Source organism: Leptodactylus fuscus, chromosome 2, assembly GCF_031893055.1.
Source record: "Leptodactylus fuscus isolate aLepFus1 chromosome 2, aLepFus1.hap2, whole genome shotgun sequence".
Classification (NCBI taxonomy): Eukaryota; Metazoa; Chordata; class Amphibia; order Anura; family Leptodactylidae; genus Leptodactylus; species Leptodactylus fuscus.
The window spans coordinates 96,075,028-96,093,566 of NC_134266.1; the positions used below are offsets into that span (position 1 = coordinate 96,075,028).

Below are 18,539 nucleotides of genomic sequence, written 5' to 3' on the forward strand. Positions count from 1 at the left end.
CACAAGGTTGGCACACACTGTTGTTGGTATGTTGGCCCATTCCTCCATGCAGATCTCCTCTAGAGCAGTGATGTTTTGGGGCTGTCGCTTGGCAACACGGACTTTCAACTCCCTCCAAAGGTTTTCTATAGGGTTGAGATCTGGAGACTGGCTAGGCCACTCCAGGACCTTGAAATGCTTCTTACAAAGCCACTCCTTCGTTGCCCTGGCGGTGTGCTTTGGATCATTGTCATGTTGAAAGACCCAGCCACGTTTCATCTTCAATGCCCTTGCTGATGGAAGGAGGTTTGCACTCAAAATCTCACGATACATGGCCCCATTCATTCTTTCATGTACCCGGATCAGTCGTCCTGGCCCCTTTGCAGAGAAACAGCCCCAAAGCATGATGTTTCCACCCCCATGCTTTACAGTAGGTATGGTGTTTGATGGATGCAACTCAGTATTCTTTTTCCTCCAAACACGAAAAGTTGTGTTTCTACCAAACAGTTCCAGTTTGGTTTCATCAGACCATAGGACATTCTCCCAATACTCTTCTGGATCATCCAAATGCTCTCTAGCAAACTTCAGACGGGCCTGGACATGTACTGGCTTAAGCAGTGGGACACGTCTGGCACTGCAGGATCTGAGTCCCTGGCGGCGTAGTGTGTTACTGATGGTAGGCTTTGTTACATTGGTCCCAGCTCTCTGCAGTTCATTCACTAGGTCCCCCCGCGTGGTTCTGGGATTTTTGCTCACCGTTCTTGTGATCATTTTGACCCCACGGGGTGAGATTTTGCGTGGAGCCCCAGATCGAGGGAGATTATCAGTGGTCTTGTATGTCTTCCATTTTCTAATTATTGCTCCCACAGTTGATTTCTTCAATCCAATCTGGTTGCCTATTGCAGATTCAGTCTTCCCAGCCTGGTGCAGGGCTACAATTTTGTTTCGGGTGTCCTTTGACAGCTCTTTGGTCTTCACCATAGTGGAGTTTGGAGTCTGACTGTTTGAGGGTGTGCACAGGTGTCTTTTTATACTGATAACAAGTTTAAACAGGTGCCATTACTACAGGTAATGAGTGGAGGAAAGAGGAGACTCTTAAAGAAGAAGTTACAGGTCTGTGAGAGCCAGAAATCTTGATTGTTTGTAGGTGACCAAATACTTATTTTCCACCATAATTTGCAAATAAATTCTTACAAAATCAGACAATGTGATTTTCTGAATTTGTTTTCTCATTTTGTCTCTCATAGTTGAGGACTACCTATGATGTAAATTACAGACGCCTCTCATCTTTTTAAGTGGTGGAACTTGCACTATTGGTGACTGACTAAATACTTTTTTGCCCCACTGTATGTACTCACACATACCCAATAATATGTAATATGCCTATACAATATGGACATTGAAAAGTAGCCTGACTAAATACTATTAAAATATATATTTAGTAAATACCATTACATACAGGGGCTAATAAGCTGCATGTTTCCCCCGACTAATTCAGACATACCAAAGGTAGGTTATACATATTGGATAGCAAGTACCTCTCTTAGGCCTATAAATAGACTTTATACCCACAGACATTACTTTTAGCAATAGCCTTTCAGGCATCCCAGTGCAGGGTTATGTATATAGACTAAACAATGTTTCCTTTTAGTCTGTAGGCATCTATTATGTTAGTATGTTATCCTGCCAAGGCCATGTACTATTGTCAGAACACAGCATAATATGAATAAGGAATGAATGGAGAGGGGGGGGGAGCAAGGCTGAAGCTTCTCCCCGCCCACTGTGACTACTTAGGTTCATTTATAGAGATGAGCGAACACTATTTGAAACAGCCATTTTGAATAGCACGCTCCCATAGAAATTAATGGAAGCGGCCGGCACGCCGACTTTGCCAGCGGCCGACCTCTTAACCCCCCAGCGTGCCGGCTACCTCCATTCATTTCTATGGGAGCATGCTATTTGAAACGGCTGTTTCGAATAGTGCTCCCTCACATTTACATATAACTTTTATGCTTTCAAACATTTATAACTTCACTTTGCTGTAACAGATTACAGAGGGAAACCAATGGCCCGAACAGGTTCCCTTTTAACAATTGACCTGAACTGACTAATTGACTCCATAGAATCAGTAGGATGACTATCCCACGTATCTGCATGGCCACAGCGACTATCTCCATTGCTAGAATAAAAGCATACTTATCTTTTATGCTTCACAGAAATGAATCCTGAATGAGTCTTTATTGTCACTGCATTTCTGAACCCAGGAAAGTAAAGTGCAATAGCATACATATTCTACAAATGCTCTACATGTGTCCCTATAGATGCAATGCTTCTTTGTCAGAGAAAAATGAATTCTATTTCATACTGTAAATATCAATTCCCATCTGTCATAAAAATTGTAGGTAAAAGTTACATTTCTGAACAGAAGTCACAAAACAATGCAAGTACCGTCGCCAATATAGATTGATGTGTCACTATGTATATTGTTAGAATTAAAAGGGATGTGAAGAACAGATCACGCAAGGCCTCAGATTCTCTGATACTTGGCATTCAGCTACTGTAGCCAGAGGAAGTTTTATGTTACCTCTCATTAATCTATTACAACCACTACAGGGGAATTGTAGTATTACATGGTACCCATTAAAATAACACATAGTTTAGTTGTGTCTACAAGAGGATATTTGCCTTAATATTATTATTATTATTATTATTATTTTGCCTGCAGATAACAGTATGCATGGACATTATAGAAGTATAAATCATCTGTATACAATTGTCATGATTCAGTAAAGTTGGTCTGTTTGTAATGTTCATACACTGATGTTGGACCTTCTCTCTTCCAGTGGGGCCTTTTCTGAGGTCTTTCTCGTAAAACACAGGGCCACGGGAAAGCATTATGCCTTGAAGTGTATAAAGAAAGTGAACAGTTCAAGAGATCGCAGCTTGGAAAATGAAATTGCCGTGCTGAAGAAGTAAGGCTTTTATATTTGACAACATTGACTGTTAATATATACCTTATGTCTGCAATCACTCTGGAAACTCTAGTTTCTGAAGTTACGCTGGGTTCACACCAGCGTCTGAACTCCGATATCAGGTTTCCGTCTTCTGCATACAGAAGATGAAAACCTGTCATGCCGAGTCCGGCCGTGAGCGCCGGTGAGCATTTTATGCTGTCTGCGGCGAAACTTTTTTAAACCGGACACAGAGTACTGCATGTCCAACTCTGTGTCCGGTATTAAAAAAAAAAGGTTTCACCACAGAGAGCATAAAACACTCACAGGAGCTCTTGGCCGGACACTTTTCAAACTCATTCAAATGAATGGTTTGAAAGATGCCCTGTTTTGTGCAGGAAACGGAAACCTGCAGAACAGAGTCCCATGTGCAGATGTGAATGAGCCCTTAATATGTTCTACATGCAGAATGGCTAAGGTCTTACCTACCACCAAATATAAATGAATTGGCCCTTAATAAAACATTTAATACCTATAAGTAGGGGGTAATTGTATGATCGCAAGGGGGTCTGACTGCCGGAATAGTGCAACATTCTGCTATCCCTCAGTCCTATAGCTATTCAATGGAGCAGTAAAAATTGTAGAAGATTGTAAATTCTTGTGGCAGGACCATCAATCCTACTGTATCAATTGGCCACTATGTTAGTATTGTACTTCTTGTGTTTTGTATTTAAACCCTCAAATGTACAGCACCATGGAATTAGTGGTGCTCTAATAATAAATAATAATTGTGTACGTGCATGGCCACAGGTTCATTCAAACAGTTGTCACAGCACCCAGGTTCTTGTGATCATTGGTGGTCCTAGTGGTTAGACCCCCAGCTAAAGGTAAAAACCCTTTAAAGAGGACCTTTTATGTCCTCGGGCACATGTGGTTTTATATACCGCTAGAAAGCCGACAGTGAATTCAGCGCACCGCTCTCCTGTTGTGCCCCCGCTGAAGCGCTACTAGTGCCGTTACCACAGTCTAGCTGGAAACATTCCTCCTAACAGTAGTGTCCATAGTGCTGTACTGTCAGAGGGGTGTTCATTATTGCCTAGCCATGAGGAACACGCCCTTCCCCCCCTCTTGACTGTACTCGTCCATAGACTAGAACTGGGATAGCATTCATCACCGCTCAGCATCATGGCTGGGCAGTACGGAATGCCCCATGACAAATGATACTCTCATTTACAGGGAATTATAACTCAGCTCCATTCAATTACAATGTATTCAGAATGTCTTCAGACCTTTTTTCTTATATTATTTTATGTTGCAGCTTTGAGCCAAATTTTTTTTAAAAAAATCAAGTTCTCCCCCATCATTTTGCTCTCAATACCCCTTACTGAGTGAAAACAGAATGTTAGAAATCTTTGCTAATTTATAGAAAAGGATATACTAAAACCTTGCAGTAACATAAGTATTCAGACCCTTTACTCAGTACTTACAGCGATTACAGGTTCTATTCTTCCTGGATATGGTTTGCACACTTGGATTTGGGGATTTTCTGCCATTCTTCTCTGCAGATCATTTCAAGCTATGTAAAGTTTGATGGCGCTATAGTCTGAGGTTCAGAACACTCCAGATCAGGTTTTCATCAAGAATATCTCTGTATTTAGCTTTATTCATCTTTCCCTCAACCCTGGTCAGTCTTCCTATCACAGCCACTGTAAAACATCCCTACAGTATGATGTTGCCACTGTTTCACTGCAGAGATGGTAATGGGAGGTGATGAGCAGTCCTGGTTTCTTTCAGACATGAAGCATAGAATTGAGAATCTTGCTTCTCATAGTCTGCTTTTTTGCAAACTCCAGAAGGGCTTTCATTTATCTTTTACTATGAAGAAGCTTCTTTCTGGCCACTCTGACTTAAAGTCCGATTGGTGGAGCGCTGCAGAGATGATTAACCTTCTGGAAGATTCTCTGATCTGCACACAGGATCTTTGGAGTTCAGTCATTGTAACCATTGGTTTCCACTGGGTTCCTGGTCACCTTTCTTATGAAGGCCCTTTTCCTGCAACTACTTATTTTGTTGGGACAACAAGTTAGTTGTTCCAAACTTCCTCCATTTAAGAAATATGGAAATGATTGAGGTCGCTGTGCTCTTAGGAACTTTCAGTTCAGCATAATTTTTTTTATACCTTTCTCCAGATCTGTGCCTCCACACACTCCTATCACTTAGCTCTACAGTCAGTTCTTTCCTCATCATGGTTTGTTTTTTACTGTTATATGTAATATCAGCTATGAGACCTTATATAGATGCGGGGTCTTTCCTGATCATGTCCAGCCAACTGAATTTACCCCAGTTGGACTCCAATCAAGGTACCGACATTTCAAAGATTATCAGGAGAAGCCCCCCCAGGGATAAATATTAAATGTCACAGCAAAGAGTCTGGATAGTTATCTCCATGCAAAATGTTTGTTTTTCTTTTTTAATAAATTGACTAAAATGTGTAAAATTCAATGTTCACATTCTCATGAGTGCAGATTAATGGGGGGAAACTTTTTGTTTTTGATTTTAGCACAAGGCCTATGTGTAAAACCTAAGTGTAAAACTAAATTCACAATTATGGAATCTTACATTTACAAGATGATTTGCACCATATTATGTCATCTAGGTTCCTGGACGCTTTATTTCTACTGACTGATGAAAGTGTTTGCTTTTTAGTTCTCCCCACCTACCATATCAAAGTAACTGAACAATGGTTTTGTCGTCCTCTCAGGATTAAACATGAGAACATTGTGACACTTGAAGATATCTATGAGAGCTCTTCACACTTCTACCTCGTCATGCAGCTGTAAGTAATCCAATGTAATGGATACATTATTTCTTATGGCAAAATTCACAGCATTTAGACACCAAAACAATTCTTCTCTGTGGTTACAATATGCTAATATTTAAAGTGGATGGATGAATTAATTCTCAGGAAATATTTGCTTAAAGGTGTTCCCCAAACCCATTTTAATACTGATGACCTAACTCAGGATATGGGATAACTTGCAGATCAGGGGGAATCAGACTCTGATCAGGAGAATGGGGAACCACTCCATTTATTTCAATGGGAGTGTAAGAAATAGCTGAAATATGGCATTTGGCTATCTCCGGCACTCCCATAGTTGACCATTATCCTAGTTAGTGGGGGTTTGAGTGCTTGGACCCCCATCAATCTTCCTTGGATGGGAAAACCCATTAAAAGTGTAGCCTCCAGTTTCAGATCAATATTATGAGTCAAATGTTATTGCTTGTGTAATGCAATGCTCTACAATTTCACAATATATTTTCTGTATCGATTTAATCAGTTCATGGTCATGTGATATACAGTCCATGGTCATGTGATGAACACAAAGGTGCACAGCTCATTACCAGGCAGATGTCTGATTAATGTGCTGTGACTATAACAAGCGGCACCTGTGTGCTCATCACATGACCATGGACTGTATATCACATGACCATGGACTGTATATCATATGACCGTGGACTGTATATCACATGACCGTGGACTATAGATCACATGACCATGGACTGTATATCACATGACCATGGACTGTATATGATATGACCGTGGACTGTATATCACATGACCGTGGACTGTAGATCACATGACCATGGACTGTATATCACATGACCATGGACTGTATATCATATGACCGTGGACTGTATATCACATGACCGTGGACTGTAGATCACATGACCATGGACTGTATATCATATGACCGTGGACTGTATTTCATATGACCATGGATTGTATATCACATGACCATGGACTGATTTTTATCTACTAAAAGTAGCAGAATGAATGAAAGCAAGCAGAGATCTAGAAAATCATGAGGATTTGATACAGAAAGTATATTGGAAAATTGTTAAACTTTCCATTCTCTATCAGATCTACAGCAATATATGAGTACACCTGCAGTAGGACGTGCATTTACCAATGTCCAATTGTATTTGCATTTATGCGACATATTGCAGATTTTTCTAATAAAGTATACTTTAAAATGTATATTTTATGAATGTGATATTCTGTTCATCCACCTGAAATGTAATAATTGTTGCCTTCTGTCTAGTACTGTATACATAATTATAATCTCCACCTCTGTCCAATAATAGGGTCTCCGGAGGAGAACTGTTTGATCGTATATTAGAACGGGGAGTGTACACAGAGAAAGATGCCAGCAATGTAATCCGCCAGGTTCTCTCGGCTGTGAAGTATCTTCATGATAACGGCATTGTTCATAGGGACTTAAAGGTAAAAACACAAAATATAGCGCATTCAGATAATAGGCTTTACAATACAAACTATTCTTTCTAACCCGCATGGAAATGTTGTTATACTTTTTGATAAACTGATGAACAGATCATGAAGTCAAAATTAATAAAAACCATACATTCTCATGTAATAGGCAATACAAGCACAAATAGTGTTACACCTATACAACTCCAAATGTCCCTGTATACAATAAACTTTGTATATTGTACATTACAGCCAGAAAACCTTCTTTACCTCACCCCAGATGAAAACGCCAAGATTATGATAACAGATTTTGGTCTTTCTAAGATGGAGGAAACCGGTATTATGTCCACTGCCTGTGGCACTCCAGGATATGTTGGTAAGTTCAGTTATTATCCTTATGCTATAAACTATAAAATTAATTATATTGAGATGTTTTGATGTTTTTTCTCCAATCTTGATCAAACATGAAGTTATAGATGTATTAAAAACATCACTTTAAAAAGGGGTCTTGGGGGCTAAACAAGGTGAGGCAGTGGGAGTCTAAACTATGAGAAACATACAGTACAGCCCTATAAATGGGCATTACTTGGTATCTGGTAATGGGTAAGGACAGGAGAAATAAAAGCAGTTCCTGGGGGGTCAGGTAAGATGGAAGGGTTGTCAAGGAGAAGCCCTTGAGCTTATAACAAGGGAATAGTCAGTGGTCAATACAATGGTTTAATGATGGATTTAAGGAAAGATAATTAGTGGTAAAGGTTGTCATGCAGAAAGAAAGCTTCCTTCTGGACTTGCTGCCTGAGGCTAGAATACAGTTTTCTTATTTACTACAATATGGAGATTTGAAAGGCAGGGTTAAAATAGAATAGAACTATGGTGGGATCTTGTATTTTATATTTAGTCATTTAAAAAAAAAATATATATATATCCAGCTTCTAATATTGAGCAATGAGCTGTACCAGGACACAGCAGCTCTTGGTAATGGTCATTCTGCCATAGAAAGTGCACATGTGGATTTTGGCACCACAGTGCAGCCCCATAGACTTTGATGGGGCAGTGCTGCAGTACCTAAATCTACCACTACAGTTTGTATGGCGAGTGAGCAGTGCAGCTCCTGGAATGTAAACTGGTACAGCCGATCTGTGGGGTCCCAGGTATCATGCCCCCTGCTGATCTCATATTGATAACCTATAAATATCTTTCAACAAACATTTCATATTACTTTCCATACTACAGATGAATATAAGAAACTTTGCATATCTCTTTTTCCGCTTATCTGGCTTATCTGCCCCTTCCTCCTAATCAGTTCACACAGAGTTTTTTGCAGGTGGGAAAAATCTGCTTCAGGAATTAGGTAATAGTATTTTGATGCGGGTTTTGGCATGATGCGGTTATTGACACAGTTTTCATCACGTTTTTTTTGCTCCAGCACACTGTATGGACCTGGAAACTTCTCTTTAAAAAAAAAAAACGCTAGCATTTTTTGCAAAAACCTCACCGTGTTTTTTTCTGCCTCCCATTGACTTTAATGGATTTTTCCTGGTGGAATCTGCCTGAAAATAGGTCATGTCAGGTTTTTTTTTGTCTGCTAGATGGAAAAAAAAAACACTAGCGGAAAAAATAGTGACTCCCATTGAAATGAATGGAAGGCAGTTTTTCAAATGAATTTTGAATCAGATTCCATCAAAATCTACCTATACAAAACTCTGTGTGACCCTAAATTGACTTTCATTCTGAAAGTCCCAAGACAGACTATCAGACTCACAGAAGTGTCAAATCTTATCTCTCTATAGAAATCTTTAGAGAAAAGGTGGAGAAGAGGAGTTAGAGAGAACGCAAGCACAGACATGCTGATGCAGATAACCAGAACATTGTTATGTCACCCCTAATGCTTTATTCATATCAATACTGGACAGTTACTTCTTTATGATGTCCTATATGGTGCTGTAGCAGCTTTAATGCAAGTGAAAGAGGCTGAAGGAACAGAATCTCCTGTTTTTTTCTGTGTTCTGTCTATAGGAGAAGGTAGTATTCACCAGAGCTCTAGGAAAACTGAGAATTAGAAATAAAGAATGCAGAGGGAAAAGTGCTAAAAATGCAGAATACAAGTGATATTATGTCTAAATAGGGTTACCTCTCATATATACATGCAAATGTACATATAAAGTAATAAATCAAGATTACAATCTCATGATAATTAATTGAATGTTCTATGTACAGACATATGCAGCCCTGAGTTAAAATGTAATTTGTGGTTGTTTTTTATTTAAGCTCCAGAAGTCCTTGCACAGAAGCCATACAGTAAAGCAGTGGATTGCTGGTCTATTGGAGTCATAACTTATATTTTGTAAGTGACTCATTTCTGTTTCTTTATTTTCCATTTTCTAGGTGGTAAAGCAACGCAGTCACATTTTTTTTAGACGTGACCTTGACATTTTGTGTTGGTCAGGTTCACACCAGTGCCTGATCTCCACTCGCAGATTTTCCAATTCCGCATTTTTCGGGAGTAAAACAGGCAGAAAGCCGATGAACCCCATTATAGTCTATGGGATCTGGAGGTTTCCATGGTTAATGGCTTTTTTCAAGCAGATTCGGTTTCCAATTGTAGGGTCCCCAAACAGACCCCATGAATGGATAAAGCCAAACAAATGAATAATTATCAACAAATAGAAGAACAAAGTGAGATAAAAATGAAATTATTGGAAAAGTAAAACTTGAGAGGATACATTAGAACAGTGGATAATAACAGAGAATAAACATGAAGGTTACAATAGATGTGGTCTGAAAATAGGCAATGCTAAAACTTGCTTTGTTTTTCCTGTAGACTTTGTGGGTACCCCCCATTCTATGAGGAAACTGAATCTAAATTATTTGAGAAGATAAAAGAAGGAACATATGAGTTCGAATCACCATTTTGGGATGATATTTCAAAATCTGGTAAGTGGAAATTTTTCTTGACATTGGTATGAAACATATGGATGCTTCTACATATATGTTCAGTGTCGCTGCCTGTGTCATGCACAAGAATTGTATCTTATAATAAACAACCTTGAGTCCTGCTTTGCTACTTTTTAGTTGTGTTCATGTCTTAACAGTAGTCTTGGACATTTTCTTCTAGCGAAAGACTTCATAAGCTGCCTGCTGGAAAAAGATCCCAAGAAACGATACAACTGTGAGAGCGCCCTGAAACATCCATGGTGAGTCGCTGATCCCAATGTCCTCTGTATAGGGCAGAATTATTTGAGTGGGGTTGGACTACATTGACAGCTGTTAGAGAGGAGCCGAGTGGCACTTCACATATTGTTACTACTCATCTATCCTCAGTACTATATTAAACCTCCTGTTCTATCAGAATAAAAGTAAATTAGCCAATAAACACAGTATAGCAATTTGGAAGCGTCTCAGCATTAAAGTCGTGCCTAATAATTATGATCATCTAATTAGCCCACGCTTGACAGAGGAAATTACAGACTGTTAATAAATAGCTTCTTTTAAATAGCTTTCTGAAGGCAGAAAATATGTGCTAATGTGTCTGCTGACAAAGATTGGCCCATGTATCCAGACTTATTGATAACACATTCATGTATTTCATATAAATGACCCTTCTTCAAACAAAGTCGGGTCTGAACCATGGTGGACACACTGGGAGGGGAAAGCAATGACCTCTAACATATATTCTAATGTAAATGGATTCATTTGACGTACTGGTGACACAATATTCCCTTTATAATGGCATGCTATATTCTCCTGTGCAGAAGCTTCTACAGAGGAAATATAGTATTATATGCAAGCTGTATAAAGGAACGGCCAGCCATGTAATGCATGGAGAGGTCTCCTTATAACATTAACTAATTTTACTAAAATAAAGATTTTTTTTTCTGAAATATTTGCTTTTGTCACATAAACTATTTAACCACAGAAGCCACATAACACAAGCCACAATGTAGTTGGATTAAAAAAAGAATTCCTACCTTCTCCTCATTCCAACACTCTTCAACATTACTATTACCAAGAAGATGTGAGAAAAATCTTGCTACTTTTCTTGTATCGATGTTTAGGTTCACTATCTGTCCAGCAATATTCCTGTCGTAGCTCCTGGCTGGGCACTCCTGGGAATCTAGGAGATGTCACCGTATTTCATCTGTCTCCCACATATTACATAACAGTGGTAAATAGGTGTTTTTTTTAGTGTATTAACATTGGGCTTTAATTCTCTGCAGGATTGCTGGGAATACAGCTCTCCATCGGGACATCTACCGCTCAGTAAGCATGCAAATCAAGAAGAACTTTGCAAAAAGCAAATGGAGGGTGAGTCATACTAATGCCTACTAATAACTACTTTAATACCATTCATCATGGTCGTATGCACTAATTGTTTTATGATTATAAATATGATATAAGGAAGTCTTCAAGCAACTGTGTTACCTACTAGAAGTGGGAAATATTAACCAAGTCCTTACAGGGATTGTCCATCCAGTTCGGTAAGACCCATTGTAGTGTGAGGGAGAAGACCAGCAGTGTTCCCTGTGCCCTAACATGTGCAAGAAAGAAGTAGGGAGTCAGAGTATGATCTCAGTCTGTTCTGGAGACCCTCCAAGCAGCCCAGCATTGAGCTCCAGCCATAGTCAGGAGAAGAATGACTGTCTGACCTTGCTTTGGATTTGCTTTGGAATCTGAATGTAAGTTGTCCATGGATCTCAGAACAATGGCCTTGCCCAAGCCGCAGGATGGATAGTACATCATATTGAAACCCTATGAGACTTTATATGAGATAGAGAAAGAGTGACACTCAAAATAAAATGGACACTACTTTGTCAAGCATCCACCAGCTAACCCCCAAGGCACAGTGGTAAAACTATAAGGATTGTACCTCCATTCATAAAAACTGTTGTATTGCATACTACCTTAAGTAAAGTTGCCAGTTACCCTGTTTCATGAATACCTCAAGACTCCTTAGTCATATTCTTGCACAAACGTCATGAGCGCTCTAGCTCTCTCCAGGCTTAGGAAGGCTGACATATAGGATGTGCCCGGGGGTGAGAGTACCACCACCATCAGGTACACAGAAGGCCGCTCAGCACTTCACCAGCCCAGAAAAAGAGCTTGAGGAATTGGTAGGGTGTTCCATCCTCTTTGATAAGTCCAGGTTCAAGTACTATTACTCCAAACCTACAGGTTACCTCCAATGATGTTGAAGATACAGAACAATTCTACAGTATACACATATTGTTTCTAGATTTAAAAACATTATACTTACAAATGACATTATGTTAAAAGGAGGGTATTAAAATTAGGGAATTTCTAAAATCTAAAGTTTTATTATTAAAACTCAGTCAAAAGTAGGTGAACGGTAGTCAAACAGTATAGGACTATATTAGCATGTCCAATTAACACATCTGTTCTTTGGAAGGTTTTGTATCATAATGAATTCTATGATTTTAAAATATTACATCAATCTAGAGGACTGGTCTGCTTATTGAGTTCTGCCTTGTATGTAGTAAATAGTGTAATATGAACATTTTAGGAATTCATAGAATGAGCTAATAATCATATCTCTTTTGCAGCAAGCATTTAATGCCGCAACAGTAGTTAATCACATGAAAAAACTGCACATGCACAGTGGTCAGAACAGCTCAGGATCTGTCTGCGAAGTAAAGAATGGATTACCAACTATTAAAGTGTCTAATGCCATAAGACCGTGTAGTCCCAGTACCAACAGTGAGGAGCATGGAAAAACCAATGACAACAATACATTGCATCCCGGCAGACAAGCTACAGTACATGCATGTGACACAGCTACTGTTGAAAATAACTATAATGTGAACAAGACGACACTGAAAGAAGCCAGTCTCCCAAAGGAAACCATTCAAGCCAATCCAAGCCACCAGTCACAGCAAAGCAATGGATCTCGTAGGAATTCAAGTGGACAAAAAACATCAGATTGTGACCTCTCCTCCAGATCAGTTCCTGAGGTCCAGAACGCTAAGAAACCAGTAAAGAATGTAACTCAGAATTGTGCTACACAAACCAGCCCTGTCCATCCATTGTATGGTCAAACATCTCAAAGCTGTATCATGAAGGATGGACACTCGCAAACCAAATCCAAGGTTCAAGCCAACCAAGTTTCAAAGGCTACCACTCCAAGTAAACCAATTCATGTTGATATAAATACAAAAGAAGTCAAACAAAATAATCCAAAATCTAAAAATAATTCTCAGTCACTTGATCTCCCCTCTCCTCCTATTTTCAAGAGTGAAACACATCGTAATTCATTACAGACAACACCTTCAACTAATACGTCATCAAAAAAGTCAACTTCACCAACAACTGTTACAACTAATACCACCCAAAAACCTCCACCACAAGCAGGCTTAAATCCACCTTCTCAAAAATGTACTGTGCAAGAAACTGGTTTCGAAAAGACCCCAACTAAGAAGGTCAATACCCAATCTTCTGTTCAGGAAACGACATCAAAGAAGAACAATACTCCAAAAAAGTTAAATCTGGACTATGATATCTTGTGCATGGAGCTCCCTCAGTGTAAACCTTTGGACTTATCAAATGGGACTGTGAAAAGCGATAAAATTCCAGTTCCCACTAACTTATTTGTAACTAATACAATTTCTGTGGAAACATATGAGAAGGGAAAACCTATTTCATGTCCAGAAAATAACCTGATGAAGAAAGGTCACAAGAAACAGTAAGTCATGCCAAACAGCACCACTAACCTTGGTTAAAGTAGTCATAGGGACATATCTATTATTGATAATATACCAGATATCTACAAGCTGGTGAAGAGTCCAGCATAGGACGATGGCCCGGTCAAGGAGCCACATTTAAAAAAGGTATATGCCTCCTCATAAATAAGGAGGCTGTTCTGCTGGTTCTGGGATTATTGAATGTCTTCATTCAATCTTCATAAATATGCCCCATACAGAAATAATATCTAACAAAACAGTGGTGTCCAGTTTTGAAGACCTTCCTAAGAATACCATAGGATGTCCATTAACGTAGGGTCCTTAAAAAAAACAAAAAAAAAGCCAGATGCCTATGGTAATGGACATTAACGGACACTAACTGATTTAATCGATCAGTTAGTTACAAACAGACACAATGACATCAGTTAGTGTCCGTTAATGTCTGTTTTTATACTGGTTTTTTTTCTTTATTTTTTGTTCTTCTTATGTGCAGAAAAAAACAGACAGTAATTACAGTCAGTATAACCGATGACTATCTGTTACCATCCATCATACATCCGTTAAACATTAATGTTAAAAAATATCTGTTATTTTCTACGAACGATGGTCCCATCTACATCCACACACTGCAGATAAAGTGTATTCTAGACCCAATCACACACTGTAACAACAGTCTACAGAGATATAATACACTTATAGGGTGCATTCAGACTACGTAACGCCGGGCGTGTATGAGAGCCGTACACGCCGGCATTACGGCAGACTGCCGAACACTTCCCATTCACTTCAATGGGAGCGCTCGTAAACGCCGCTGTTACGAGCGCTCCCATTGAAGTGAATGGGAAGTGTTCGGCAGTCTGCCGTAATGCCGGCGTGTACGGCTCTCATACACGCCCGGCGTTACGTAGTCTGAATGCACCCTTAGACCGCTATTCCATAGGAGGTGGTCCTAAATACCTCCATAGACTGCTAATATAAGGAACCAGGCTATACCCACAGATTGTGATTATACATGTCCGACTGTGAATCCGGTTAAAAAAAAAACAGTCTCGCTGCGGAGAGGCAGAAGATGTCACAGGCAGTCATTTTGCAAACCCATCCAAGTGAATGGGTTTGAAAATTGACTGCCAGGTTTCCGTCTCCAGTCTAGTTTCTCTCGGCAGAAGATGGAAACCCGAAAGAGGAGACTGGGCGCAGGTGTGAGGTCATCTCAAAATTGAGGTCCCTGGATTAGAATATTTAGGAAGAAAATGGACAGTTTTTCAAATTTGTTCCATGCAAACCAACTTTACTATGTTGTGCATTATGTTAACTAGTTTTCCTTGCCTTTTCAGGGCTTTCATAAATGGTGTTACAGGACCGGTGAAAGCCACCAATTATACGCACTGTGGTAGTGGACAGACAGGGGTCTGCTCTATTATGTGACCACCATGAAAAGCTTGCACTTACAGCATTTCATTGTAAGTATTTATTATATGCAAGATCATAACCTGCTATTGTTTGATTTCAAGTTTGTGGGATTTTCGCTATGGTACTTTTGCAGCTGGTTATTGCAACTCCATTGTTATAAATCCACAATATATCATTTAGATTTATCCAAGTAATAACTTTCAGACACACTAACACAATTGTAATGATGCTTTGTATGCTAAAAGAAACACTGCCAAGAAACTTTTATTTCATTATCACTTGGTAATAAGGGTAATACATTTAAGGCTGCATTCACATGGAGTAAACGCTGGCGTTTTTTGTGTGTTTTTTGCACATAGCGCCGCGTTTACGCCGCGTAGCGTCGCGTTAACGCCGCGTATACGCCGCGTTAACGCCGCGCTATTTAGCGGTGGCGTTGCCCGGCGTTAACACGGCGTATACGCGGCGTTAACGCGACGCTACGCGGCGTAAACGCGGCGCTATGTGCAAAAAACACACAAAAAACGCCAGCGTTTACTCCATGTGAATGCAGCCTTAGGTGTATGTCAGTGAGGCAAATGTGGCTACTTATGAATTACACATCTTACCATGATAAGACTTTATAATAATAATAATAATAAATAATTTTCTGATTACCATTGCATTTTACCTGTGGATTAGAAGTTTATTGACACACATTTATATTCTTATCAGCTGTCAGCTGTATATTACACTTTACATGCTGCTGCCATAGCCATTAACTGAGATAATTATAATCCGGCAGCCCGTACGGTGCCAAAGGGTAGCTCGCTGTAATCATGCTTATCCGTAGACTATGGTAACACATAATTTATACACATAGTAATGCAATAAAACAATCCTAAATCAAATACCAATCCAAATTCAGTATCTGCTTTTTATCTCCACTGTCACAATGGCGCCATTAAAAATTATATCTCGTTCCACAAAAAAAAAACTGGCTACATCAACAAAAACAGCAAAATGCTGGCTCCTGGAAGTTGAAGACAAATACAGCATACTAAGGTTAAAATAAAAGGGTTCATAGGAGTGTACCTCAAATTAAAGTTATCCCCTATTCACAGGGGTCTTAAGTACCCCATTAAGCTCCAGCTCCATTCATCTCTCCAAGAATAGAATGGTGTGGTCCACACGTGCCATTTATACAAGGACCTTGGAACACCCAAGGTGGTAAAAGAAGTAATATACTGTATTCTGGTATATTTATGAATAACCATACAATCATAAGAGTGGCTGAGTCTAACACTAGTTATTCAGTAAAATATGTGTCTTCTCTTTCCACAGAAGGGCTACACAGAAAACTGTGTATTGAAGCCAAACATTGATCACGCTTCAGAGGGAAGCATGGGGAGCTTCCTATCATTTCCTCTATAAGAACATCGCCTGGATAACAAGGCATCTTTCGAGGGGCACAGCAGTGATTTTTGTTAAGCAGGGGCTGATCGCTCATCAAGAAGATATCATTGCCTCTGCATTCTGGCCATGACTTAGCTTGAAAAACCATCTTCAAGGAATCATGGACTTTAAAGGAGGACTATAAGTATGTGTACAATCAAGACACTTCCTTGTGCAGCATATGTACAATTGTAAATCTTACTGGCAACAATGCCTTGTATATTTTGTGTGTGCAGGTGTAGATTTGTATCACTTTTGTTATATGTTAGTGTTTGGGATTTGGTGAACTACAGTGACAGGAGCCTTTACAGTTTCACATTGTAAATTGATGTTACCATTGGCAGGCCTAAAGCTTTGATAAAAGCTGGTGACTTATGTCGGTATGCTAGACAAGAAGCGAAATACCAATTGTGCTTGGCTAGTTCTGTCTGACGTCATACAGATGAGGACACATTGAATGAATGTATGTGATTGGATAACGTTTGCATTATTTCAGCTTTACAATAGAATAAGTTGTCAAATAAGAAGCTACTAACAATGTACTGTACTAGCAAAACATACCAGCAAATATATAGTTTCTAATTCAACGCAAGGAATCGCACTTCGAACTATATAGACTCTAGAAGTAAATATCTTGGTGTTATGAATATTGAATATTAATAACTTGGCACCAGTCTGTGCCATGAGCTAAGTCACTTTATTATAGTATTATTGCTCAGGCGTGGAATCATGAAGACCATAAAACTAATGTTTGCTGGACATTTCAAACGCAAATGGACTCTGTAGCTAATGTAAAAGCCTATTTCTAGCTTTTTAATGCAGCAATTTTATTAAACATTGACAAATATGCCTTTGTAAATATAAATGCAATGAAATGGTTCTGCTTCTGTAATTCAGAAATAAATGACTTTTTATGTGGAAATCCTTGGCCATGTTTCATTTAATGCCTGGTAGATCTGTCACAGCAGGTCTGTATGCTTTGACCCTTAACTTAAAGGTTCTCATAGAAATGAGCAAATCTTTAGAAATTCATATCTACATTGATTTCCTAGGAGAGAAATCAGCCTGATTATTGACACTTTGAGTCTCCATCTTCTATAGAATAGAGAATATTTAAAAGTGAGAGTTCACCTTTAGGCTGAGGCCCCACATTGAGGAAACGCAGCGTTTTTGTCGCAGATTTTATTGCAGTTTTTTTGAGCCAAAGCCAAGGATGGCTATAAAGGGAATTGGAAATATATAGGAAGTTCTTATATTTCTCCCTTCTGCCCAATCCACACCTGACTTTGGCAAAAAAAAAAAAAATTCAGCAAAATCTGCAACAAAAAAAGCTGCATTTCTGCAACATGGGGCCTCAGCCTAGACATCTTCATGAATGGAGATATCTCATATGATGACTCATCAAGACAGATACAAATACAACTAGAAGCACCACAAGGGCACCGAAAGGATACTCAGTATAGGCCCAGTATGTCTAATAAGTGGCATTCAGTGGGCAATGCTGTTTGCAATGAGTGACACAATGATTTCCAATGGTTTAATGCAAGTTTTAGCCTTAATGAATGGTAAATGTTTCTGGGTTTTTTCATTGTTGCGTTCTGAAAGCCAATTTGTCTATCAATGTCTCTTTGAAGGTTTGTTTTTTTGCAAGATGAGTTGTATTTTCAATTATATAATTTTGGGGTTACTTATGGACTAAACTAACTTTCTAGCAAATTATTTTATATGGTATCATACATTTTAATAGCACTATTGGACATTATACTGTGAGGAGGGGCCACTATGGGATATTATACTGTC

General features: G+C 39.1%; 1 protein-coding gene across 2 annotated transcripts in view; it reads left to right on the top strand.

The window, feature by feature from the left end:
* Positions 1-17,183, top strand: part of LOC142194867 (uncharacterized) — a 38,418-nt gene extending 21,235 nt beyond the window's left edge. The window contains exons 4-14 of one of the 2 annotated variants that reach the window (XM_075264284.1): positions 2,823-2,951; positions 5,692-5,766; positions 7,077-7,215; positions 7,453-7,576; positions 9,469-9,544; positions 10,022-10,134; positions 10,316-10,394; positions 11,418-11,505; positions 12,762-13,897; positions 15,230-15,359; positions 16,632-17,183. In XM_075264284.1, coding sequence (XP_075120385.1) covers positions 2,823-2,951; positions 5,692-5,766; positions 7,077-7,215; positions 7,453-7,576; positions 9,469-9,544; positions 10,022-10,134; positions 10,316-10,394; positions 11,418-11,505; positions 12,762-13,897; positions 15,230-15,320 — 2,050 coding nt within the window. In that variant the 3' untranslated portion in view covers positions 15,321-15,359; positions 16,632-17,183. Of the gene's footprint in view, positions 1-2,822; positions 2,952-5,691; positions 5,767-7,076; positions 7,216-7,452; positions 7,577-9,468; positions 9,545-10,021; positions 10,135-10,315; positions 10,395-11,417; positions 11,506-12,761; positions 13,898-15,229; positions 15,360-16,628 lie in introns of both variants that reach the window. The other variant, XM_075264285.1, reaches the window with a different exon arrangement.
* Positions 17,184-18,539: the final 1,356 nt, after the last annotated feature.